Source organism: Brassica napus, chromosome C2 (assembly GCF_020379485.1).
Source record: "Brassica napus cultivar Da-Ae chromosome C2, Da-Ae, whole genome shotgun sequence".
Classification (NCBI taxonomy): Eukaryota; Viridiplantae; Streptophyta; class Magnoliopsida; order Brassicales; family Brassicaceae; genus Brassica; species Brassica napus.
This window is the reverse complement of record NC_063445.1, coordinates 55,192,815-55,220,538: the sequence shown is the minus strand read 5'-3', so window position 1 is coordinate 55,220,538 and position 27,724 is coordinate 55,192,815. Positions and strand designations below refer to the sequence as shown.

The window sequence follows — 27,724 nt, the reverse complement described above, 5'->3', positions numbered from 1 at the left end:
GCTGGCTCGGGATGGAGCTTGAGAACGTCGTCACTGGTAGAGCCTGATAGGTCGCGCCTCCTTTCCCTTTGACGAGAAGCTCGATGCCTTTGAAGAGACTTGGAGCTGTTGACGACGTTGTCAAACTCGTGAGTTGTCTGAATGGAGAGCTCAAGCTCGATGCTCTCCGCCGACAAGCCTTTCTTGGATATAAAGCTCGTACATTTGAAGCTCTGGTCAGGAGATGCCGTTAATTTCACCGGCGGATCGAGACAGGAGCTTCACCGGCGGATCAAGACAGGAGCTTCACCGGCGGATTGAGATGAAAGCTTCAAACTTTGACCTGTTATCATCGATCTCTCCTAGCTCCGATCTGTTGATCTTAAAGGACGAGCCTTTTGTTGATTTCTCTCGTCATCTCGTCATCATCTGATTACGGGATCTGTTTTCTTCGACCCAAATCCCGCTAGGTGTCTGGTGAAGACTGGAGATGGAGCTCGACGGATCTGAGGAAGCAACGACGACCTCGTCCTTTTACAAGCTCGCCGGAGATTAGAAGTTGTCTGAATCTCGTCAGCTTAGGATCGACCCGCGACTGCCTCTGCTTCCTTTGCCGGAGCTCTATCTGAGAGTCGTCGTCGGTCATGACTCCTCCGCCGTCGAGGTGAGAAAGATCTCTCTCTTTTCTCCTCCTGTCACCGGCTAGCTCGTCGTTGGCGGGGATGAAACGGAACTCGACTGATGCGAGAAAGCAGCCACAGCCCCATCGGCGTCGTCCGTATTTGATTCGATCTCCCAGATTCGTGTCGTCGGTGACGAGTCACGACTCCTCCTAAGTCAGAAAAAATAATTTTTTATTATTTTTTTATAAAAAAAAAAATCTTTAGTAGACTAAGCGTGTGTAGCCATAATCTCGAATCCAATTTTAACAATAAGATAAGGTTGTGAAACTTATCTTTTTAGCGTTTGTATGAACCGAGATCGATGATCACATATCTCAGATTTTCCCAAGTATGAAATGCTTTTAAGATAGTTCTCTTTGGCCCCCTCGTTCTAGTGTCAACTGTTTGATCCAAAAATAGTGTTTATGCTGGTGATGTTTGTTGAATCAATACAATAAAAGAATCTAAGTTGAATGATTAAATTCTTGAGGCTTATGAGAAATCTTGAGATGAAATCAAATGGGAAAAGAACATAAAAGAGATTTCATTGAATAAAGGTTCATCACAAAAATGATTACAAAGGTAAAGTGAACCTTAGAATACAAAATCTCTATAAAAATATGTTCTTAAAGTCTCAGAAGAAGAGAAGATTCCCTTTGATAAAGAGAGGTGTATCTCTATTTATACAAGGAAGAAGCTAGGGTTTCATAGTAAAATGAGCCTAATTAATTGTCTAATGGACCTTGAGGGAGGATGAGCTGTTGCTGGTTGTTGGAGATGAGGACGAGATATTAAGTAGTATTCTTTCATGACCAACAGCACCAAGGGGCGTTGCTTCACCAGAATCAGTATCAAAAGTTGTGTTAGGGTTCAAGACAGGTTTAAGCGAGGCAGGGCATGATTTGTTGACAACAGAACCACATATTCCTTGGTTTCCTGATACTGAATCAGGGGAGATATCATTAAAGAGTCCATCTGCAGTTTGTTATGTGACAGGATCAAAGACTGAAGTGAACTGCAGTTCTTGATAGAAGATGGGTAGTTCCTTCTAACAAGTTGTTTTCAAGTCTCAACTCTTCCAAAGAAACAGTTCCACCGGTTTGAAAACTGAAGGAGAAAAGGAGTCCGAGCTCATTGTCTCTTCTCGGCAAGCACGTCTTCAAGTTTCGCCTCGTCCGGACGTAGGCATAAATGTTAGTAGCTCGTTCACTATTCGGCTCGTTCATTATTCGGCTCGGCGGCAACGTTGTTGCTACATATACAGAGATCGTCGGCTCAATATAACCAAGCAGAAACGACATCATGATCTTGAGGACATGACCAACAGCCTGATCAGAACCTACGCAAACTTCCGACAAGCTTGCCACAACCGGCACAAGCTCCTCATCTAGAAGAAACAGCACATGAGACATGACCTTATCTCCATATCATCTCTCTAAGAAGCCGTGACTTGTTACCTCCAGCAACTCGGCAATCATCTTAGAGTTTGATCTCAGTCGCGGTTATACACAAGTTCTCGAGCTTCTCGTCACATAAATCAATATTGTGATCTCAGCAAGGAGGACATCTCGTCATAAACGAAACTTGAAGATGTGCACTTTAGCTTCCTGTTCAGTCCATCAGCTTTACTTGTGATCGCCAAAGTGATGAGCACCTATCCAAAAAGCTACTCTTCATCTTGTCGTTGGAGGGTCATGACACGTTAGTACGAACACCATCGTCAAGTTTATCAGTTCTGATAACTACAAAAGCTACCTCGCGCGGACGTTTGTTTCTTCTCCACACTAAAGATAAGCTCTTACTAAATCATTGCATGCTTTAATCACTTTTGAAATTATAGCTTTGGTTTAAATTATTAAACGGCTCATGAGCATTAAGCAAAAATAAGATTCGATGGCTTGCTTATCAATCACATAAGACTTGATTATCTCTTTTGGTCAAACTCAATCTGATGATAATCATATTTTTCTTTGTGAGCCAGAATCAATTGCAAAGCAGACATGTGACCGGCTCGGATCAATCCCTTGTCATTGCGCCACAAATGACAAGCCCAGATTCTGGTTCTCACGAAGAGCTTACCACAAGCGGCACAAGCCAGAACGTTTCTCAACGTCATCACAGCCTGACGAACATACAAGCCAACAACTTGCTCGGCACACACGATCTCAACACGAGACTTCGGGTCGGCAACAGTTCGGTAAACTTGTATTTTAGGCACGAGTTTAAATTGAACTTTCTTGTTATTTGGCACGAGTTTTCAGTCGACTCGCTTATTGTTAGACACGAGTTTCCAAAAACTCGCCTTTGGCTAGGCATGAGTTTACAGAAACTCTTCTTCTACTAGGCACGAGTTCTCAGTAAACTCGCCTTTGTCTCAGCGTGAGTCCAGTAAACTCGTCTTTCGCTAAACACGAGTTTAAAGCAAACTCGCCTTTTACTAGGCACAAGTTCAAAGTAAACTCCGCCTAAATCGTCATAGGCATGAATGTGTCTAGTTACTTGTCTAATAAATCCTTTTCGTAAAATTCATAGAGATCGACTTCATCTCTCTCTCCGAACTTGGGAGGCTTACTGTTGGGGGTGGATTTACATCCTCCCTCAAGGTCCATTAGACAATTAATTAGACTCATTTACTATGAAGCTCTAACTTCTTCCTTGTATAAATAGAGATACATCTCTTTTTATCAAAGGGAATCTTCTCCTCTTCTGAGATTTTAAGAACATATTTTTATAGAGATTTTGTATTCTAAGATTTACTTCACCTTTGTAATCATCTTTGTACTAAACCTTTATTCAATGAAATCTCTTTTATGTTTTTTTTCCCATTTGATTTCATCTCAACATTTCTCCTAAGCCTCAAGAATTTAATCATTCAACTTAAATTTTTTTATTGTATTGATTTAACAAACATCATCACCGGCATGAATATCATTTTTGGATCACACATTGTTGTTGTCAATTATGATATGATGATTTAGTGATTAGTGATTATGTATCTGGGTATTGTCACCACTACAGTTATATAAAAAGTAAAACTGCGGACCCAGCTTTAATTTGTATGGTGGTTCATTTTGGGTTACATATCTGTTTGAAAAATCCATCCTGTCATTTTCATTCCTTATCTCATTGTCTGTGAATATTAGAAACATTAGCTACTGTATTTAAAAGGGGTATTCAAATCAAATTTTGTTATATCCGACCATAAACCACATGATCGCTTAGATCTGAAATATCATCAGTTTGAAATCCAAATAAATAATTGTATAATAGTCAGAATTTAAATATTTTAGAAAAGTTAGGACATGTTGCCAATATAATATTTAAAAATATAATGATTTGATTTCTGATGAATTTTAGGTGATGTAGAGAAATTGTTATGATTTTGATTGAACAGTATATAGTTTCAACTAAAACTACAATTTTGTAATTTTACGACAAACTGTATGTTTACTATTGGGGTTACTGATAAATAACTATAGTCCCAAATATAATTTGACTTTCCTAAATACAGTAGAACCTCTATAAATTAATAATGTTAGGATTTTAAAATTTTATTAATTTATGAAGATATTAATTTACAAAAATTTCTTTTCTTAGATTTTTTTCTATTTTTGAATATTTTTATTATAATAAAATAAAAAAATATTTGATTTACCGTATATAAATTATTTAAATTTTAAAAATTTGACTTTCATATTATTTAATTATCTTATTTGGTGTATATTTTTATGTTTCATATAATTGTCATGTGGTTTTCGAAATAATTTTACTAAATATTGTCAAAATATATTAAAATATTAAAAAATAGAAGTATTTTCATTGTGAATATAAAACCAACAATATAATATTTAGTTTGTACTTATATAAAATATATATAGAGATTGATTATTAATTTATGATTTTAATGAGATTATATATTTACGTGAGAGTTTTAAAAATATTATTATCTTATTTTATCGATTTGTGTCATATTTTACACCGGTCTAAGTTGAGACCGACAAAATTTATTAATTTATAGAGATTATTAATTTATCGAGTATTAATTTATATAAGTTATAGAATTATCCTAAGCAATCTCAAACGTAGTATACTCAAAGTGGACGCTACTGTAATTACAACGTCCTCTCACTGTCACAAGTTGTATATACACATAAAATTGTCATTGCCTTCTCGCCACTTAATACAAGTAAACAAAAACAAAAAGAGAGCAAAAACACAATCATCTCTCCATCTCCATCTCCATCTCCATCTCCCTCACCAAACCTTCTGCACAAAGTTTAAGATTACAAGGTAATCTTACCGAGCTCAATCTCTATATCTATACATAGCCATTTCTTTAACAGAGAAATAGAAACTCATATTATCTTGTTAAGTAGTTCTTTATCTATAAGTTTTCTTCACCTATTCTGATGTTGCATCTAATTTTCCGGTTCCTGAATCGTATTAAGAAGTTTATAAGACTTCATGTGTTGGGTTACGGTAGAACGAGTGATGTTTTGGCAGTTTTAGTTTCCACAGTTCCATCCACTTTACATGTTTTTTTTTGGGGGGGGGGGTTAAATTTACTTAGCATACTATTTATAATTTTCTTTAGATTTATTAGATAGATTGAGGCAAATAGCTATTATTAATTGACTACATAAACTATTCATTACTGTTGTGTAGGAAGCAAAATGAATTTGTGGTATACCATTTTCGCAATTGTCTTCTTTGCATCTATACTTGTTGCAAAGAACACAAGAAAATCAAAGAATAATCTACCTCCTGGACCACCAAGACTTCCTATAATTGGCAACTTGCACCAACTGGGATCCAAACCTCACCGCTCCATGTTCAAATTATGTGAAAAATATGGACCTCTAATGTCCCTCAAGTTTGGAAACGTGTCTACCGTTGTGGCCTCAACTCCAGAGACGGTGAAAGATGTCTTGAAAACATTCGACCTTGATTGTTGTTCACGGCCTTACATGACTTACGCTGCAAGAATCACATACAATTTAAAGGATCTAGGCTTTTCTCCATATAGCAACTATTGGAGGGAGCTACGAAAGTTGACAGTTACTGAACTGTACGCCGCGAAGAGGGTACAGTCGTTTCAACATGTGAGAAAAGAAGAAGTCGCATCGTTTGTTGATTTCATCAAACAATCCGCTTTACTGGAGAACCCGGTTAACTTCAGCCTCAAGTTAATGACATTGTCAGGAAGTGTGATCTGTAGAGTTGCATTTGGGATACGTTTTCAAGGGAGTAAAATTGAGAATACTTATGATGAAGTCATTCAAGGAATCATGGAGGTTGTTGGGAGTTTCGCAGCAGCAGATTACTTCCCTGTTATTGGCAAAATCATCGATAGGATCACAGGGCTACATAGCAAATGTGAGAAGGTTTTCAAAGTAATGGACGCTTTTTTCGACCAGGCTATAGAACATCATTTAGATGATGAGAGTATTAAAGATGATATCATTGCCTTGCTCCTAGAGATGGAAAGAGGAGAGCTTGGACTTGGAGGGTTTAAACTTACTCGAAGCCACACCAAAGGAATACTTCTGGTAAGTAATGAAAAATCATATCATTTCAATCTCCATTCTCTTTTTTATTTTATTTAAACTCTTGGTTATTACAGAACATTATTGCTGCTGGAATAGACACTTCTGCCCAAACTGTGACATGGGTGATGACACATTTAATTGCAAACCCAAGAGTTATGAAGAAAGTGCAAGCAGAAGTGAGAGAAGTGATCAAAAACAAAGAAAACATCACTGAAGAAGATATAGAACAACTGGAGTATCTAAAACTGGTGATCAAAGAAACATTAAGGATTAATACACTTGTGCCACTTCTAATTCCAAGAGAGGCTTCAAAAGATATAAAGATCGCGGGTTATGATATTCCAAAGAAAACATGGATCCATGTAAACGTTTGGGCTATTCATAGGAATCCAAACGTTTGGAAAGATCCTGAAACTTTTATCCCGGAGAGATTTATGGATAATGAGATCGACTATAAGGGTCTAAACTTTGAGCTCTTGCCGTTTGGTAGCGGAAGGAGAATGTGTCCTGGTATGGGTATGGGTTTGGCTTTGGTGCACTTGACACTTATCAACCTTCTTTACCGTTTTGATTGGAAGCTTCCTGGAGGAATGACAGCTGAAGCTGTTGATATTGAAGAATCATATGGACTTGTCTGCCCTAAGAAAATTCCACTTGAACTTATCCCGGTCCTTACTCAATGGACTTAACTGTATACTTTCTTTTTATAATTCAAGATGTATGGATGGACTTGTCTGTCAATTGATGAATACATTGTTTAGCATATTTTATTTGATAAGCAGAATTTTTTTTCTGAAGTTACTACTGGTTCAAACTAGTCTAACAAATTAACGAATCTTTAAAATCTTTAGGAATAATGGTTAGATGGTTACAAAACTACTTATAAGAAGAGCTACGACATGTTTAAACCTAAATCCATAATTTTTCAGACCTGAACACAACATATAGTATATTAGTTTTCTTTCAAACATCACTCGTTTTAAGATATTTAGGTTTTATTTTGGGTATTCTTCAGTTGAGTTAACAATACTTGATTTCCTAATTGACTAAAACTAGAGTTAAGTTATATAAAAAAAAACTTCTATTCACTCCAATTCAGTTCGTTCAAAAACCTCCACATCAACCAATATTATAGAAAACAGAACACAAAAAAACACACTTGCTTTTGAGATCATTGACTCTAATTACTAATCAGTACTTCTCCTCACATACAATGTAAGATGTTTGGGCCTTTGGGCCTTTATAAACAGGCCCAATTTAATACAAGGCCTTTAAACTAATCGAAACTGGGTCCGCCCATTAATATCATACCTGAGTATTTAACGAAAGGTATTAAGCAATTCGAGAGCAAGAAGAACTAAGCGAGTGAGAGTTTTGAATCGAGAGAGCGAGCGAGAAGAGGAAGAATGGATCCAGAGCAAGTAGACGAGTTCGTCATGGGCTACTTGAAGAAGAAAGGCTTCAACAGCGCTGCTAAACATCTCCAAGAATCTCTTCACAATAACAATGGCAGCAGCTTCAGCTCTATCGATTATCCCAACGATCCTGAGCTCACCAAGCTCATCCGCTCCTTCTCCCAGTAATCATCTATTCCTATCAAATCCTATGTCAATTGTAGCTATAGAGAATATTCCACTGAGTGATCTCTCTGATTGGGGGAAGAAATTAGGGTTTTGTTTTAGTGCTCATTTGTTTGCGTTTTCGTCTCAAGGGTTTCGAGAATTGTTTATGTAAAGCCAATTGGTTTATTAAAGTTTGCTTCTTTTTTTTTTGTTTTCTGACTACTTCTTATTGGGGGAAGAAATTAGGGTTTGTTTCTATGCATTTTCGTCTAAAGGGTTTGGAGAATTGTTCATATAGAGCCAATTTTGTTTTTACAGATCAGAGAATGATCCAAGTCGGTACCGTGAAGGTTACAGCAAGCTAAGGTCATGGGGTTATAACTCACTTGATCTTTATAAGGTCAGCATTGGCGTTTTTTTGCTTTGTCTTTTTTTTTTTTGTATGAAGCTTAGTAGAATTGATAAGCTGCTTTTGGATTTGTAGCATGAATTGCTTCGAGTGATGTATCCTGTGTTTATTCATTGTTATATGGATCTAGTGGGGAAAGGGCACACTCAAGAAGGTACTTCTTATATTTGCAATTTGACATTCTGAGTATATTTCCTAAGCTTAGGAATAGTTTACTTGTATTCCAGCGAGATCCTTCTTTAACAGCTTCCGCAAGGATCATGAAATGGTACATTTACGGGATCTTCAGAAGCTGGGAGGCGTTCTTGCTCCATCTCATCTGCAGGTTTTAAGCTGTATTATATGGTGGTATAATGTTGATAATGGATTTTTTTTTTTTATCAACTGTCTTATGACCTTGGTTTCTATCAGGAGATGGAGTTTGCTCGTTCCCTTAGACAAAGCAAGATCAACATCAAAATTTGTCAGGTAAACTTGAGTGAAAAATGACTACTAGCTGTTACAGGCAAATGCTTCAAGGTTTCTGGTCTGCAGACTTCTAATACGTTTGCTGAATGTTGCAGTATTCGTATGATCTGTTGATTCAGTATCTACATAGAACAGAGTCTACTCTGATGCTTGGTATTATCAACGAGCACATCAATTTCCAAGGTGTGTTGCTTTCCCAATTCCCATATATATAAGCAATAGCATGTTACAGATTTTTAGTGTAAGACTGGATCCACTGTTGTTAATCCTGGTTCATTTGTTGCAGTGTACTCGGGACAGCCTAACTCCGCATCTGATGACATAGAGGCTGTCACCATTGTTGGGAGTTTTCATGAGACAGCTGATCACGTCAATCAAAAAGAAATACACTGGGGAGTACGTTTTTTTCCTTTAGCTTCTTTCACTCTTTTTCTGGAAGGTTACCTTTTGACATTAGCTACATACTTCTTTCATAGTTGCTTGAGGACTCGCTGGAAGATCGCCTGGAGAAGACGGGAGGTCTACTGTCTGATTCCGAGAAGGGACAAGGAGAAAGTAAAGCTGGGGATGATAGTAAGGTGATAAGTGGCTTCAAGTTAGATCAGTGAGTTGTAAAATTAAGAACCGAGAATTCACTCGTCGATTGATTTTGTGTTCAGAAAAGATCCGCCGAAATTGGAAAGCAAGGCTCTTCCACAAAGAAGTTAAAGAAGGACAAAGCAGGAACTGCAACAACAAAAGTTGCACGTCAGGAGACCAGCACGGTGTTGTCGTCGATGCCACGTGTGAAACCGGAACTTGCCATGCCAGTAATGTACTTTCGAATCCCTTACTCATTTTTTGTGTTAGACTTAGGATGATTTCATTAAAGAGTAATGTACAGACAGTATCTATGCTATGGATGATGTATGATTGATTAAAGGAGTATACATAAAGTATCTGTCAAAGACTTAACCTCCTCTAACTTAGATTAAGTTTTTTCTGTGTCAGGTCTACAGATGTAGAGGAATCGATCCTTGAAGACCTGAGAAACCGTGTGCAGTTGAGTAGCGTCGCAATGCCCTCTGTCAGCTTTTATACATTTGTTAATACTCATAACGGGTAATGTCCTTATCTCCTCATAATGATTTATTACGTATTTGCAACTTGTTGTTCACTCATCTATCGTCCCTCTCAGGTTAAACAGTTCATCTATATCTCATGATGGATCTCTGGTTGCTGGTGGGTTCTCAGATTCATCAATAAAGGTATATTTTTTCCTTTTCTTCTTATCTTACTCTCCAAAACGTCTAAGGGACAGTTATGGTGCTTCAGGTCTGGGACATGGCGAAGATAGGACAAGCTGGCAGTTGTATGTTTTCTCATGAAACAAATTTATAAAAACATTTATGTTTCCATGAGATAGACTCTAAGCTGTCTGGTTCCAGGTGCTTTGCAGGATGACAATAATCAAATCGTTGGAAAAAATGGGAGAAGAAATTATACATTACTAGTGGGACACTCAGGGCCAGTTTACTCGGCCACTTTCAGTCCTCCCGGAGATTATGTTTTATCGTCTTCAGCAGATACAACAAGTATGCATCTGTCTATCACTCTCCATGTCCAAATTGTTCTTAGTTACCAACCATGTATTCTTAAGTGCAGTAAGGCTGTGGAGCACAAAATTAAACGCCAATCTCGTGTGCTACAAGGGACATAATCACACTGTATGGGACGCCCAGGTAAGAACTGTTTAATCCTCATACCTCTGTCTTACATAAATTGGAGTTTATGATGAACAGAATGACATTTATATATATTCGTTTCATGGTGCAGTTTAGCCCTTTTGGGCATTACTTTGCAAGCTGTTCTCATGATCGTACTGCACGGATTTGGTCAATGGATAGAATGCAACCTCTGCGTATGATGGCAGGGCATCTCTCTGATGTTGATGTGAGCGTCGCTCTCCTTCTTTTTAATTTCCAGAGGCTAAATTTAGGGACCGTTTGAGTAGCTAATTCATGCATGCATAGTTTTCTTGATTGTTTTGGTATGCAGTTGAAGGTATTAGTTTACCGAGTCACAGTTTACAAAGGCTTAGCTAACACTTAAATTGTTTATTGACTCACATTACTAACCACCTTTTGTGTTAATTTGACCCTGGCGATCATACTTTATAAATGGTCCAGTTCAATGATCAAGAAACCGCTAGGCGCTAGTTAGTCGTTTATATGGAATTTTTGAGTGGCTAGACCCATTTTTTCTAAAAGAATTTGTTTCGTTTAGGTCTGATTTGCCGTCTACGCCGATTTTGAGAACACTAGTCCAGTTTATAGTTGATCTAGAGATTGTTATCTAATCGAGTTGAAGTCATAAGCAAGCTATATTGGATTATTTGACTATTTGGAGTGACTTTAATAACTTGATACAGTGACTTTAGTTGTCATTTGAATAACTGTTAATATGGGCCTTTCAATGTATCATTTGCATTTTGATTTCAGTGTGTACAGTGGCATCCTAATTGTAACTACATTGCAACCGGTTCTAGTGATAAGACGGTTAGACTCTGGGATGTACAAACAGGGGAATGTGTCAGGATATTCATTGGGCACAGGAGCATGGTTTTGTCATTGGCGATGTCACCAGATGGGAGATATATGGCCTCCGGTGATGAAGATGGAACCATAATGATGTGGGACCTCTCAACAGCTCGCTGCATCACACCTCTCATGGGCCATAACTCATGTGTCTGGACTCTCTCTTACAGGTGAGCCAGGAAGATAAGAAGAAAATAACTTTCTTTTTTATCACTCGATTACAGAGAGTTCTTGTTACTACTAACCTGTTTTTTTTTTACTGTTACAGCGGCGAGGGCTCTCTTCTGGCTTCTGGATCTGCAGACTGCACAGTGAAGCTGTGGGACGTCTCCTCAAGTACCAAATTGACAAAGGCTGAGGAAAAGTGAGTTTACTCCTTCTAAATCGGTATTATTGTTCTCTGATTAGTATTAATATGTTTTGTTAAAAATGATTTGATCATTTGTTGTTTGATCAGAAATGGGAACTCAAACAGACTGCGATCAATCAGAACTTTCCCCACCAAGTCCACACCAGTTCACGCTCTCCGAGTAAGTTAATAGTCTTTTCTTCAGCTTGTGAACTAATCTACTCATTTTCCAAAACCCTATGATCTCTTTTTCATCTCTGGATTCTCTGCTAAATCTGTCATCTTGTGCTTGTGAATAAATTTTACTAAAACTTGATTAGAACCAAAGTTTGAGGATTGGTCCATCAGAATATGACTTTCGTTCTTAACATTACAAAGCTTGATGATCAAACAATTGCTGAAAACTCTTTTACCCTTCTTGTATGTGTTTACATTGGTGGTGCAGTTTTCTCGGAGAAATCTGCTGTTTGCTGCAGGAGCGGTCTCTAAACACTCGAGCTGATTGAAATGAAAATTGGTATCTGCTTTTACATTCTTACAAGCTGTTTATAGATCAGAAGAAATCAGTTGTAATGTAGTCCAGTTGAATGATTGGTTTCTGTGCTCTAGTTTCTACAGTATAATTTTTACTGCAAATTAAATCGGATTATAATTTTTGTTGTAATTCAACTCAGTACTACATGTCAGACACCGTTGGCTCTATTTTCTTGGTTTATAATGTTACAGTAGAACTTTGATCGGTTTGGTATAATGGCAGTGTTCGTTAACATGTCGCGCGACCTGCGACGTGCGACCTGCGATGCGATTGATCGTAGGTCGCAGATTGTTGTTCGTTTTGCTGTCGCGTAACATGTGACCTGCGATTGGTCGCAAGTCGCAAGTTGTTATTCGTTTTGATGTCGCGTGACCAGTCGCGGGTTCCCATTTAAGTCGTCCGAAAAAATAGCGACTAAAAATTAAAAAAATTTTGATCGCGCGACTGGTCGCAGGTCGTAGATCGCAGGTCGTGCGACACGTAAACGAACATAGTTTAGTCGCAGGTCGCAGGTTTAGTCGCAAGTCGCGCGATACGTAAACGAACGTAATATTAGTCGTAGGTCGCGCGACACGTAAACAAACATGGCGAATATATACATGTTTGAAAGACATTTTACCACGACAATTTTGGACGAAGACAGAAAATCTACCTAAGGTAGATTTGATTGATATGTGATTAGACAATTGTATACTTTTTGGAATTATATGTGTTTCTTTTTTTAAAACTTTTTTGTTCAGAAACTTATGAAACTGACGTGATGCATATCTAATCCTTTTCTTTGCCATATTCTTAATAGTAGTGTGCATAAAGTATTACGTGGAAAGTTATTCTTTATGAACTATACATTCAGGAAAGTTATGAAAGTTACGTGTCAACATCTGTTTAAAGTGAGATCAATTGTTCTGTTTCTTCTGATCATGATTGATGTAGACTATATCATATGATATTACGTGGAATGTTAGTATACTAATTGGGCAACAATAATAAACTTCGCCAACACACGTTACTTGCCAATCCGAAATTGATATTCATTTTATTGATCATTCAAAGCAAACTACAACTAAGAAATAACCCCACCAAGCATACAATATAACTATGCGGAAAGTCTGGGACTCTGGGGTTAGGCTTCACCTAATGCAGTTTACGTGTAATTGGTAATAAACAATCCAGTTATTTAAATTCTATGTGTTAGTTACAAAAAAAACAACCAGTTATTTTTGGTACTAGTTTAAAAAATATTTTAAACTCGAATCAAAAAGTTTGGTTCTTTGAAAAAAATTCATTATCCCCTATATATCAATCGAGAAGCATTTGAAAAATTAGAACCTTAATTTTGTATTAATTAAAAAAAACTTCAAATCCTAGGTGGCACTCTAAATGCCTTCTAAATTCCATTTCAAAGAATTCTAGAGCATCTAATATAAAGTATAATTTAATCTAATGATGTCACATTATTCCATAATTATATAACACTAGAGAACATTATATTAACATAAAATATAGAAAGTGTGTATTCTTTCCTTAAATAAAAACTACGGAATTACCTAATATGATTTACATATATATATGACAATTAATGATTATGAATAATAAAAATTTGATAACAATTTTTGCATCCTTCTTCATTTTTGTTTAAATTTATATTATTAAAAAAATTAAACAATTACATTAACCATATAATAAAAAATTAGATTTTTTTCTTATATGTTATATTTTGAATTTTTTAAAATGACTTTAAATTACAAAAATGAGGAAACCTATATGTTATATATTTTTTTTAAAACGACTTTAAAATACAAAAATGAGGACACCTTATATGTTATATTTTTCTTATATGTTAGAATTTCCTTATATGTTATAGTTTGAATTTTTTTAAAATGACTTTAAATTACAAAAATGTAAGTTTTCCTTAAGTATACGACTAAAAACATTAAAATGACATGTATCAATTCGATGGTTGATTTGAAAACTTTCAAAACCATATGAAAGATAAAAGTCAAAATAATTTAACTGTGTAAACAATACTGTTCACTTTTTTTTCAAGAATGTGTTCGATGGAAAAAATAAGGTTTTTATGTCATAATTTGTTTAATGTCCATTAGAGAACATTATATTAACCTAAAATATAAGAAGTGTGTATTCTTTCCTTAAATAAAAGCTACAGAATTACCTAATATGATTTACATATATATGACAATTAATGACTATGAATAATAAAGATTTGATAACAATTTTTGCATCCTTCTTCATTTTTGTTTAATTTTATATTATTAAAAAAATAAACAATCACATCAACCATATAATAAAAAAAATAGATTTTTCTTATATTTTATATTTTGAATTTTTTAAAATGACTTTAAATTACAAAAATGAGGAAACCTTATATGTTATTTTTTTTTAAAACGACTTTAAAATACAAAAATGAGAACACCTTATATGTTATATTTTTCTTATATGTTAGATTTTTTCTTATATATTTTGAATTTTTTAAAACGACTTTAAATTATAAAAATGTAAGTTTTCCTTAAGTATACGACTAAAAACATTAAAATGACATGTATCAGTTCGATGGTTGATTTGAAAGCTTTCAAAACCATATGTAAGATAAAAGTCAAAATAATTCAACTGTGAAAACAATACTGTTCACTTTTTCAAAAATGTGTTCGAGGGAAAAAAATAAGGTTTTTATGTCATAATTTGTTTAATGTCCACTAGAGAACATTATATTAACCTAAAATATAAGAAGTGTGTATTTTTTCTCTAAATAAAAGCTACGAAATTACCTAATATGATTTACATATATATGGCAATTAATGATTATGAATAATAAAAATTTGATAACAATTTTTGCATCTTTCTTCATTTTGTTTAATTTTATATTATTAAAAAATAAACAATCACATTAACCATATAATAAAAAAATTAGATTTTTTCTAATATGTTATATTTTGAATTTTTTAAAATGACTTTAAATTAAAAAAATGAGGAAACCTTATATGTTATATATTTTTTTAAACGACTTTAAAATACAAAAATGAGTACACCTTATATGTTATATTTCTTTTATATGTTAGATTTTTTCTTATATGTTATATTTTGAATTTTTTAAAACGACTTTAAATTACAAAAATGTAAGTTTTCCTTAACTATATGACTAAAAATATTAAAATAACATGTATCAATTTGATGGTTAATTTGAAAGCTTTCAAAACCATATGGAAGATAAAAGTCAAAATATATCAACTGTGAAAACAATACTGTTTATTTTTTTCAAGAATGTGTTCGATGGAAAAAAATAAGGTTTTTATGTCATAATTTGTTTAATGTCTACACTACAAGAAAACATCAAGGATTCTGAGGGAAAAAATCGTCGGAATTTCGTCGGAATATCGTTATTCCGACGCAATTCCGACGAAATACGTCGTCGGAAATAATTCCTCGGAATTTCTTTTTTCCTCTGAAATCCCTCGGAATTTTCCGACGGAATTCCGAGGAAATAAATTTCCGAGGAAATTCCGAGGATCCCTTGTTTGTCGGAAAAGTCCTCGGAATATACCGAGGTAGAACTTCGTCGGGATAATTCCTCGGAAGTTCATCGATCGATGCGTGTTTGGACATATATACATCGATCGATAGGAGTATACCGACGGACTTTTTCCTCGGTTTATTCCGAGGAACTGTTCCCTCGGTATATTCCGAGAGATCCGTTCCTCGGAATTTTCCGAGGGAGTTGTCCCTCGGAAAATTCCGAGGGAAATGTCCCTCGCTATATTTTAAAAAAAAAACGGATCGATCGATGCGTTTTTGTTCAAAAACGCATCGATCGATGTAGTGAAAAATATAATTAATTTCCTCGAAATGTAAAAAATATTAATTTTTTTGAAAAAATAAAATTTCTGAAATTTAAATTCGAAAATATGAAATTAAAAGTAAAATTGAAATCATACTAATTAATATTCAAAGTTTCACAAATAAAAATAAAACATTCCGAGATTGGGGAAAAAAAAACTACGGGTCTGGCACGTCCGGGAACACCTCGTTCGGGTACATCCTCTGCATCATCTCCATCATTTGCTGGTTCAGCCTCCTCTGTGCCTCATAGCCCGCCTGTTGAGCCGCCATCTGGGTCTCCAACAAAGATATTCGATCATCTTTGTCCTTCAACTGAGCCGTAAGTACTTCTGGATCAACAAAGGGCGGTGGTGCAGAAGAAGGAGGAACCGACCGGGTGCGACGACCCAAACCGAACAAACGTCCCTTCTTCTTTGGAACCGACTGAATAGAAAAAAGCCAAATTTAGAAGTTTAAACCAAGAAATAAATGAATTGAACTTAAAAAAAAAAGAACTTACGGATTCAACGATTTCGTTGATTCGAAACCGGGACAAGTTGGTCGAAGCCGTCGAAGCGTCATCCTCGGTTTGAAGCTGAGACACTTCGTCTACCACCTGAGTTTGGACCAGGTCGACCACGTCCCTCACAAGACCGTCATCAATCTGGCCGGTCTTCTTGTTGGTATACGCCCTCCTCATTAGGGCGAGATCATCGACCGGCTCGCCATCATTTTCTTCCGCCTTGAAAAAAAACATAAAATTAAAGAAACATTAGAAATTAGAAGAAATGCACAATAAATTTAAATTCTGAAACTCAAATAATTGAAGAAAAAGCGGTTGAACTTACCATGCGATCTCCGAGAGTGACAATAGATTGAGCACCCAAGTTATGCTTGTAGATGCCCTTCCCTTTACGGTCGCTCCTGCGGTTGGTGGAGTTGGTGGAAGAAGTTTCTTTCGTCTCCTCCTTATCCCAATGCGCACACAACTCCTTCCAGACCGTATCGTTCATCGACTTTGGGACCTTTTAATTAAAAAAAAAAGAAAAAGTTTAATAAATTAAAAAATAGTTTAATAAATTAAAAAATTGTTTAATAAATTAAATCGAACCTTATTGATTTCCCACTTCTTCTTCCACTCGTGGATCTGCTTCCCATAGTTGTCCATTACTTTATGGACGAAGTGGTGATAGATAAAGAGCGTCTCATCGGAATTCCAGTTGAACTCTCGCTGAAAAAAAAACACAATTAGTAGAAAATTTATATTAAAGATTAAAAATATAAGTAAAAAATTAGAATACTTACCGCAAACTGACGAAACCACAGAACCTGCTTGTCGGTTGGGAAGTGAGTGAAAGTCGGATGTCCACTGTCGAGGGCCGAGTACATCATACGGTTGATCCATGCGCTGATCCCGTTCCCGGATCGGTTGAACCTTATTAAAAGAACAAACGGTTAATAATGAATCCAAATTTAAAGAAAAAAAAATGTTTAATTACCATGTTTGACCCCGTCCATGTGGATACGGAGTGAGATACGGAAGATGGTCACGACCGGGCTGTTGAACCTACTCCGCAACCCTCATCTCTCCCGGAGGACCCGGAGGAACAGGAGCGGATGCAGCAGCGGGAGCGAGAGGAGAATGGGCGGGTGCAGCAGAGGGAGATGTATTGTTGGAGCTGTGGGGCGAAGGGGAATCCTGAAAATGGCTGGAATCCCGAGACTGGCTCCCCGTACCACCACGACCACGACGCTGTCGAGGCCGGGTCTGATCATCATGAGACCTGTAAATTAAAAAAAATATATTTAATAAATACAGAAATATATAAATTAATTTTTTTATTAAAAAAAAATCCCAAATAATTTAATCACAGAAAAAGATTTATATATATTAATTTTTTTTAATAAATATATAAAAATAGTTCTAATAAACAAAAATAGTTTTAATAAATAAAAATTGTTTAATAATTAAAATGTTTTGTAAAATCCAAAAAATTGAATTTATATAGAAATTTTTTTTTGTAAAATCCAAAAAAATCGAATTTATATAGAAAAATCGTTTTGTAAAATACAAAAATCGATTTTATATACAAAAATTGATTTTATAAATACAAAAAATAAAAAAATTATAAAAAAATTCTAAATCAATTCAACAAAACAAATTATTCAACCAAATCACAATTCTAAACCTATTATACAACCAAATCACAATCCTAACCAATCACCCTAACAAAAATCTATCAAAACTACACAAAAACCTAACAAATAGAACCTAAGAGAGTGGGATAGGGTCCTTACATGATTTGTGTAAGAGAAGAGGGAGATCGCCGGAGATATCGTCGGATTTCAGGGGGAAATCGCCGGAGAGAAAGAGAGGAGTCGCGCAGAGGAAGAAGAGAGAAATGGGGAAGAAGAAGGGGCTCGTGGTTATAAAACCTAGGGTCCGACGGACATTATCCGTCGGAATTCCGTCGGAATTCTAATTTCAATTTTCGCGAAATATTTGCCCGGTAAAATGAAAATATTCCGAGGAAATTCCGACAGATAGTAAAATATCCGTCGGAATTTCCTCGGAATATTCCGAGGAAATACCGAGGAACTAGTGTTTGGGATTTCAAAACATCAATTTTTTTTGCCGTATTTCATTTCTTATACAATTGTAATGCATACCATTGAGGATTCTTTGTATACATGAGCATAAACCATGAAATAACAAATTTCAAAACTAATTGAAAGTATTCCCTTTACCGTTCGTTAAAAGGTATAAGTGTTTCTCTTATGTTGCGAGATTTCGTTCATACAATCGGAAAAGTGTTAATTATACGGTAAGGAACAAATTTTTGACTTCATAATGAACGTAAGACACTTAATAAGGGTTATATAGGTGTTATTCAAACGGCAAAACGTTGTTTTCGGTTTAAAAACCATATTTCCTCGGAATTTCCTCGGATTATTCCGAGGGAACTCCGAGGAAACCCTCTTCTTCCTCGAAATTTCCTCGGAATATTCCGAGGAAATTCCGACGAACTAGTGTTTGGGGTTTCAAAACGTAATTTTTTTTAAAAAAACGCATCGATCGATGCGTTTTTGAACAAAAACAAATCGATCGATTACTAAGATGGCTCGGGCCGTAAGATTGTGATCGATCGATGAGAGTATCCCATCGATCTATCGACAATCTGAATTGTTCCTCGGAATTTCCTCGGAAAATCTTGTATGTTTTTTTAAAAATGCATCGATCGATGCGTTATAGAACAAAAACGCATCGATCGATTACTAGGATGGACCGGGCCGTAAGATTGTGATCGATCGATGAGATTAACCCATCGATCTATCGACAATCTGAATTGTTCCTCGGAATTTCATCGGAAAATCTTGTATGTTTTTTTAAAAATGAATCGATTGATGCGTTATAGAACAAAAACGCATCGATCGATTACTAGGATTTACGGGGCCGTAAGATTGTGATCGATCGATGAGAGTAACCCATCGATCTATCGACAATCTGAATTGTTCCTCGGAATTTCGTCGGAAAATCTTGTATGTTTTTTTAAAAATGCATCGATCGATGCGTTATAGAACACAAACGCATCGATCGATTACTAGGATGGACCGGGCCGTAAGATTGTGATCGATCGATGAGAGTATCCCATCGATCGATCGACAATCTGAATTGTTCCTCGGAATTTCCTCGGAAAATCTTGTATGTTTTTTTAAAAACGCATCGATCGATGCGTTATAGAACAAAAACGCATCGATCGATTACCAAGATGGCCCGGGCCGTAAGAATGTGATCGATCGATGCGTTATAGAAACAAAACGCATCGATCGATGCGTGTTCGGAAAACAGAATTATAAGGCAAAACCCGACCTTTTTTTGATCTAAACCTTAGAACTCTCATCCCCTCCGATTTCCCCTATAATTCGCCCCCCCCCCTTTCTCTCTCTATAATCATCCGATTTGAACAATTTTGGGCTCTATTCCACTTGATTTTTCGAGTTCTACCTGATTCCTACACTCGTCTTCACCCTAAGACAGGTATACTCCGCGAATCTCCACATTCTGAAATCGTGTTCTTGAGCAATTTTTTGGGTTTTGTGAATTTCTTATTTCCGTGTTGATTCCTTGATCAAATATGCATGAAACAAATGTTTAAACATGGAATAGAACACAATTGTCTGTGATCAACGAGTTTGGAACATGATTTGAGATGATTTAGGGATAGAGAATTTTTTTCAATTTCGTTTTTTTTTATCACAACTCGATTTTGCTTTTCATTTTCATGTTCAGCTTTGCCTTCTTAATTGATTATAACCATGTTGAGAGCAATGATTCTATTTTGTAGAGAATGAAGCGCACGAAAACATCAGCAAAGAAAAACACACAAGAAGCGGGTTCGTCACAGCTGGAGAAGCAAAGGCCAAAGAAGTGGGATAAGTCTGATACCACCCACTACAACAACATGAAGAAGGTAGCCGTTCCGGCTACACAACTAGCATGTCCTGAGACGATGACAATATTGGGAATCAAAGCAGACATTGAAGGACTGTTCCAGAACATGGGTCTAGGCCAACTATGCAACCTCAAGGAACCCACTTATCCGGAGTTGGTACGCCAGTTCATAGCATCCGCATACGTCACCCGTCCCGATGATAGCCATCAGGAAGGTTTTCTGGCATTCGTAGTGCAGAAAGTATACTATGAGGTATCTTTCACAGACCTCTGCGGACTATTTGGATTGAGTGCGGGGGAGAGGACATATGGTCTTTATTGGACTTCAGAGCTGTTGAACTTCTGGGAAACGATTGGCACAGGGGTTTATAGATCTTCTCAGGCAAAGGAGTCACTTATCCGGAGCCCAGTACTGAGATATGCGACACGCCTCATTGGCTCATTGCTATACGGGACAACCATTCTCATCAACATGAAGTTCTGAACGAGCACATATATCGACTAAATCCAGTCTTGACTTCAAATTATCCTTTGTTTTACCTTGAACATTAAGGATCATGTTCATGAGATTGTCAAAAAAGTTCTTCTCAATATGCATGACATCTAAATTATGCCTTAGCAGATGATCCTCCCAGTATGGCAGATCCCAGAAAATACTTTTTTTGTGCCAGTTATGTAGTTCTCCAACAGCATCTACCGGAAAACGCTCATGTCCACCGACTTCTGGCGTCCTTTCTGCACCAAAATCTCTTAGTTGTATCTTCAAATCTTTCCCACAAATTTCCGGAGGTGGACTGTCAAACACCCTCTTGTTCTTCGTAAACAAATTCCTACTCCTACGATATGGATGATCAGGTGGTAGGAATCTCCTGTGACAGTCAAACCAACACGTTTTCCTTCCGTGCTTTAGTTGGAAAGCATCAGTGTTATCTTGACAATATGGACATGATAGCCTTCCATGCGTTGTCCATCCAGACAACATACCATATGCTGGAAAATCACTTATTGTCCACATTAGTACTGCCCGCATTTGAAAGTTTTCTTTACACGAAACATCGTATGTTTCAGCACCTTGAGCCCATAGTTGTTGCAACTCATATATTAGTGGCTGAAGAAACACATCAAGTGATCTCTTAGGATGCTCTGGTCCGGGAACGAGAATCGAGAGAAACAAAAACTCTCGTCGCAAGCACAAGTTTGGGGGGAGGTTGTATGGTGTAAGAATGACGGGCCATAGAGAATACTGTCTTCCACTCTTGCCAAACGGACTGAAACCATCAGTACATAATCCAAGGTAGACATTTCTTCTCTCATACGCAAAGTCGGGATACTTTGATTGGAAATGCTTCCACGCTTTTGCATCTGAAGGATGTCTGATCTCACCATCTGTTGAGTGCTCCGCATGCCATCTCATTGGTTGCGCTGTGCGTTCAGACAGATACAACCTCTGCAACCTTTCCGTCAAAGGTAAATACCACATCCTTTTATATGGCACTGGAACTCTTCCAATTGTATCTTTATAACGAGGCTTTCCACAAAATTTGCATGTAACCCGCTGTTCATCCACCCTCCAATAAATCATGCAGTTGTCGCTGCATACATCTATTACCTGATACGATAAACCAAGACCAGCTACGAGTTTCCGAACCTCGTAGTATGAACCAGGAGCTACATTATCCTCGGGTAGAATACCTTTTACAAAATCAGCAATCGCATCCACACAGTCTTCAGCCAAATTATAATCTGTTTTAATGCCCATCAATCTTGTAGCAGATGATAAAGCTGAATGACCATCTCTGCAACCTTCGTACAATGGTTGCTTTCCAGCATCCAACATATCATAAAATCTCCTAGCTTCTGCATTGGGTAAATCTTCCCCTCTAAAATGATCATTTACCATCTGCTCAGTACCTAAACCATAATCTACATCCGTTCTAATTGGTTCTTCTAATCTAACCGCTGGCTGAGGTTCACTAGTACTACCATGTTCATAATCAGTTTCCCCATGATGATACCAAATTTTGTAACTTCGTGTAAACCCACTCAAATATAGATGAGTCCAAACATCCCACTCTTTAATAACCTTTCTATTTTTACAATTAGAGCAAGGACATCTTAACATACCTGTTTTTGCTTCCGGTTTTCGGTGAACTAACCCCATGAATTCAGTTATACCTCGTTGGTATTCTTCCGTAAGCAATCTCGTGTTCGGATCCAAATGAGGTCGATCGATCCAAGAACGAAAATAATTTGAAGAAGACATATTTTTTATGAATCAAATTCGTGTGTAAATAGAGTAAGAGGGAGGATGAAGATATGAAGTGAATGAAGAGGAAGAGGAGTGCTTGTATTTATAGTTTAAATCCTGCCGACATACCGACGAAATTCCGACGGAATTCCGACGGACAAAACTAGTTCGTCGGAATTTCCTCGGAATTTTGTAAAATCCCCCAACGGCTCTCCAACGGCTATAATATTTCCTCGGAATTCATCGGTTTTTTCCGAGGAACAGAGTTTTCCTCGGAATTTCCTCGGAATATTCCGACGGACTGTAGTTTCCTCGGAATCCCGTCGGTATATTCCGAGGAAATTCCTCGATATATTCCGAGGATTTCATTTTCCGTCGGAATGTCCGTCAGAATATCGCTGTTTTCTTGTAGTGCTAATCCGATCAACCCATGATGTATTAATTATAGTTTTGTTCCATTATTTTTAATAAAAATTGATCCGATCCATCGAAAATAAATTATATAATAACAACAAAAAATATTTTATATATATAAATAAAATGATCAATTATATAAAAAAACTATCGATAATATATACAAATAAACTTACCCTGCATAAGGCGCAGATCTTTATCCTAGTGTAATACTAAATGTGTTACTATCGGAACTAACCGGACAGCCGAGATTATACTTTTATAAAAAGCATACAATATAACTATAGGCAAAACTATTTAATGAATATGAAAACAAATTAGCTAGTAGCGATTAAAAACTCTGAAGCAGTTTTTCTCATTTATGTGTCGGCCATTTGTAGCGTTGGACCTACCAACTAGGTCGCAGTTCGCGTACGACAAATACACAATCTAACCATTAGATCTTTCGATTCACTACAAGCTCAATAGATGATCTTAAACTCTCCTTCGCTGAATGAGTTTTAAGCTAAGCTTTGGAAATTGTAAGTAGCATCTTAAGATTAGAAAGTTAGAAACCATATCATACATCCAACCAAAGATGTTAATAAAGAAAGAAAAAAAAATTTACTCGGTGCTCAAGTGGGTTTGATCTTGCTGACGTGCCTTCCAAAAGAAAAGTTTCCCTATTGGTGGAACAAAGCTACTTTTTTATATGCAACCCTAGTTGTATTTCATGATGAAATTAAGTGGGAAACCAACATTTATATTGACTAATCTACTAAACTCTTTGGATGATAAAGAAGAAGAAGAACGTGGAAGTTTCAAAGTCTCTTTTACTTTAACATTACATACAAAAAGAAAAGGTTGATCCCTCTCATAAAGACAGACTATTCTTTAGGTCATGTTGTCATTGCATATGTAAGTGTGCTACTAATATAATTAATTTGAATGGTTTACAAGTTGTTCTACGAGTGTAGATTTCTCTAGATGAATTTATTGCTACACCCAGTATATATTTAAAATGTGAAAAACAAGGGAATAAGAACAAAGTATCTATGGCATTAAAAAGAAACTATTCATGGCATACACTTGCATGACTAAACCGAGTAAAAGCTAAGTAATCTGTAATTAGTGTGATTCGACGGTCTGGTCTTAATAGAGTACAAAGAAAGATGAAGGAAAGGCCCACAAGAGAAGCTAGAGGAAACAGAAGTGACCACTTACCTCGTGGAGTTTACATAAAGTAGACATAAACAGACCTGAAATAATTTAGATGGTCCATTTCTTCTTCTCTTTTAACATATTCTTTTCAATTTATATTGTCATTTTCCTCTCCTGTCTTTTCATCAGATGTACTAGTTTCGTAACTGTTTTGAGAACTGCTTCGTTTTCATTTGTCGTCTGTTATATATTCACATATAGCAAATTCTCCACATACTCAATTATATTCACATATAGCAAATTCTCCACATACTCAATTATTATGGATTAAGGGTTTACCTATTTATCATTTTCAACTTATTGATCATCATGGCCAAGGGCTAAAGGGGTTGTTCTAACCTGATGACATGTCAATATGTCATGAATCATGAATGTATGGATTAGGTTATTGGAGGAAGCAGCCAAAAATGGAAGAGTCCTATTAATAACGTATATATATATATATATAGAGAGAGAGGTAAGTAAGATGGTGCAGTCCCAATAAGCTAGCTTTTAAGAGCATCATTATCCTACGAACCCAATTTGGGGTTTCTTAATTTTTTTTTTTTTTTTTTCGAATTTAGAAAAAAAAAATTAAAAACGAACCAATCGCGGGCCGTCACGTGTCAGTGGAGTCCGCGAACAGTGTAAAAAACCCTTAAAGACCGACTACTATTTGATAGTTTTGGTAACCAGTTTTTTTTTAAAAAATGGATTCTACGCAGGATCCACCCGCTAAGAATCCCTCTAGTATCCTTAGACAAAGATGTTCTAAGTGTTTTGTGAGAAGGGTGTGACAGCAAACCAAACCTACCTCTCGCTCTCATCTTCATAGTACTTTGGTCCACTACTTTGGTCCACTTCATATTATTACAATAAACTCCTTAAAATGTTATACTGTAGAGTACTGTTTTCTTTGTCTATTCCTTTCTAGTACCACCTACTCCTGCTCTCATTTACAGATAAAAGCTTCTTTCATAGCTATTAATAATAGAAAGAGAGAGAGAGATAGAGATAGAAGAAATCATCACTTGCAAAAAATTATTGTTCCCTCTTCATCTCTCATGGACACTTCGAGGGACAAACAACTTCCTTCAGATACCTCTTGCATAGCTTCCTCATCTACAGCTTTTCCATGTCAAGATTCTCTAAACAAGAGCCAAGAACAAGGTTTCAAAGATGAAGAAGCAGACGCTAACGATTCTAGTCAAGAACTCAATCTCATCGACTGCATAGATAGCCAGAGTTGTAACGGATCGGATACATCCACGGAACAAAAGATTTTCTCATGCAACTACTGTCAAAGAACTTTCTATAGCTCACAAGCACTTGGTGGTCACCAAAACGCACACAAGAGAGAGAGGACGTTGGCAAAGAGAGGGCAACGAATGGCAGCATCAGCTTCAGCTTTTGGACATCCTTACGGTTTCTCTCCAGTTCCTTTCCATGGACAGTACAACAACAGGTCTTTGGGGATTCAAGCGCATTCGATGAGCCACAAGCTAAGTTCATATAACGGGTTTGGTGATCACTATGGTCATGTCAACTGGTCAAGACAATCTCTTGATCAACAACCAGCAATAGGTAAACTTTCTTCAATGGATCATTTTCATCATCATCATCAGCATCACATGATGATGATGGATCCCTCAGTAATTTCACGGTCTAAAAATAACATGGCTAGATCATCAAGCAACATAGGAAGAATTCTAGTAGGGTCGCAGCCTCTTGAACAATGGAGAGGAGAAGGAGTATTGTTAAGCACTAATCAGGATGAGCAACAGAAGCTAGACTTGTCCCTCAAGCTCTAAGATTACCTTTTCTTGATTCTTGCATTTAGTATCTTTTATAATGTTTTCATGTGATCGTTACCAATTTGTACTCTTATATGTATACTTCTGTTTAGTAAAAATGCCTAATGTATATTTTCACATATCTACTTAGTTTGAGATTTGTCAATTATACATACATAAATGGATTTCAGGTAGACACCCAACAACCGTATAAACCATTTATAATTCCTAGAAATGTGAATGGATAGAGTAAAGTAAAAAGAAGATAGAAGATACTCAAATCTGTAGGAAGATTTGGTTTCATAGTCACAAGAAAAAGGAAATAGTATTATAATGTCAAAGTTGGTTTACCCAAACGTTAGAACAATCATTCTATTTATTTAAAAGCTGCTAACATGACACTCATACAGAACAAAACATATATAATAAAAAGAAGACAGTTGCTGAGTAGGATGATTGTGACACTAAAAGCAAAGAGTACTGCACAAGAAAATTGAAAAATAATATTACTAGCTAGGTTCTAAGTATAAACAATAAAGCATCCAATGCTTCTCTTTCTTAGACCCGAAATTGGTGTATACTAAGACAACGAATGATCTTTTCGGCCCTCGAGGTCGAGGATAACAATACTCGAGCTCAGCTTTTACCCAAAAAAAAGTGGAATGAATCTCCACGGGTTGAGCCACACGGCCCACACAACACGGCCCACAAGTGTAGATGGGTAACCGGAAAACAATGTCGTCTTGAATGCCTTCCTAGTCAGGAGGACATGGCCTATGTATTCAAGTTACTAGACTCCAACCTGAAAGACCCTAAGCAATAATTACATAAACAGAAATTAAGAACATAATGAGTTCGGAAGACGCAATGACGCAAAACATGTGGAAATGATAATTAAGATGCCACTAGTGAAACCAAAACAAAAGTATTCAAACACACAAGAGCTGTAAAAATGCTTTTTTGACAATTAGTCACATGTTATTTACTTGTCCCTATGCTACTTGGAAAGAAGTTGTTCTGCATGGCTTTAGAGGAACACCATTTTATACTAGTGTCCAAGATAAACCTCGCTATGATGCTATATATTTGGCTCAATGATGAATTTACTTGGCGATGAATATATGGATTTGTCAGGTAAACTGGAAATGCAGAAATGAGTATCATGTCATCAGGTTGGTCCACCGAAAATCACAAGACTTGATCGAAAAAGCCAAGGAAGATGCAATACTAGAAGTGATCGGCCGGCCCGTAACGTGTTTGATTTTATTTTCCTTTCATATGATTATGGTTTTTAAAGATTAGTCTATAGTATTTCCTTTTGGCTTATTACCAAGCAAGCTGTCAATTAAAGGTCTGACCATTTGTGTCAATCATTCATAACCAACAACAGCCATACTTTTAAATTATGATAAGCATGGTAGTTGGCAAAATAATCACAAGAATATAGTACTACTTAGTACTATAATCGTGATGAGCTGTTTGACTATAATAATTACTAGATTTTGATCAGTGCCTCCGCGCGGATGTTAGATTTAATTTGTGTTAAACGTAAACTCATAAATCATTGGATTTACAAAATGTCCATGTATATTTTTATGTTTTGTAAACTACATTTTAGAGTAGAATATATTATTTTATAATATAGATGTTTGATAATATTTTTTTTATATATACATAATAGTATATTTATAATTTTATAACTTGATGCAAATTG

The 27,724-nt window shown here is 36.3% G+C and overlaps 3 protein-coding genes across 6 annotated transcripts; all 3 read left to right on the top strand.

Moving 5' to 3' along the window:
• Positions 1-4,771: 4,771 nt before the first annotated feature.
• LOC111203261 (cytochrome P450 71B11-like) lies at positions 4,772-6,991 on the top strand. Its single transcript, XM_048748329.1, has 3 exons — positions 4,772-4,931; positions 5,307-6,190; positions 6,265-6,991. The coding sequence occupies exons 2-3, from the start codon at positions 5,315-5,317 to the stop codon at positions 6,877-6,879; spliced, it is 1,491 nt and encodes a 496-aa protein (XP_048604286.1). The 5' UTR covers positions 4,772-4,931; positions 5,307-5,314; the 3' UTR covers positions 6,880-6,991.
• A 526-nt stretch (positions 6,992-7,517) lies between these two features.
• On the top strand, positions 7,518-12,256 carry LOC106382625 (transcription initiation factor TFIID subunit 5). 3 transcript variants are annotated; one of them, XR_007319814.1, is made up of 20 exons: positions 7,518-7,769; positions 8,071-8,152; positions 8,237-8,315; positions 8,389-8,486; positions 8,573-8,629; positions 8,725-8,812; positions 8,916-9,025; positions 9,106-9,207; positions 9,289-9,443; positions 9,620-9,730; positions 9,807-9,876; positions 9,944-9,980; positions 10,057-10,203; positions 10,274-10,350; positions 10,445-10,561; positions 11,110-11,375; positions 11,474-11,569; positions 11,663-11,735; positions 12,000-12,108; positions 12,170-12,256. XR_007319814.1 is itself a non-coding variant. In XM_013822657.3 (19 exons), the coding sequence occupies exons 1-19, from the start codon at positions 7,597-7,599 to the stop codon at positions 12,054-12,056; spliced, it is 1,995 nt and encodes a 664-aa protein (XP_013678111.2). In that variant the 5' UTR covers positions 7,518-7,596; the 3' UTR covers positions 12,057-12,256. The 3 variants fall into 3 exon arrangements, 2 of the variants coding, with proteins under 2 accessions (XP_013678111.2, XP_022552977.2); XM_013822657.3 differs by having other exon boundaries at positions 12,000-12,256; XM_022697256.2 differs by lacking the exon at positions 7,518-7,769 and having other exon boundaries at positions 8,065-8,152; positions 8,373-8,486; positions 12,000-12,256.
• Positions 12,257-25,153: 12,897 nt separating this feature from the next.
• Positions 25,154-26,150, top strand: LOC106382627 (zinc finger protein 3). 2 transcript variants are annotated; one of them, XM_022697257.2, is made up of 2 exons: positions 25,154-25,801; positions 25,902-26,150. In XM_022697257.2, the coding sequence occupies exons 1-2, from the start codon at positions 25,282-25,284 to the stop codon at positions 25,916-25,918; spliced, it is 537 nt and encodes a 178-aa protein (XP_022552978.1). In that variant the 5' UTR covers positions 25,154-25,281; the 3' UTR covers positions 25,919-26,150. The 2 variants fall into 2 exon arrangements, with proteins under 2 accessions (XP_022552978.1, XP_013678113.1); XM_013822659.3 differs by having other exon boundaries at positions 25,155-26,150.
• The last annotated feature ends 1,574 nt before the right edge of the window (positions 26,151-27,724 follow it).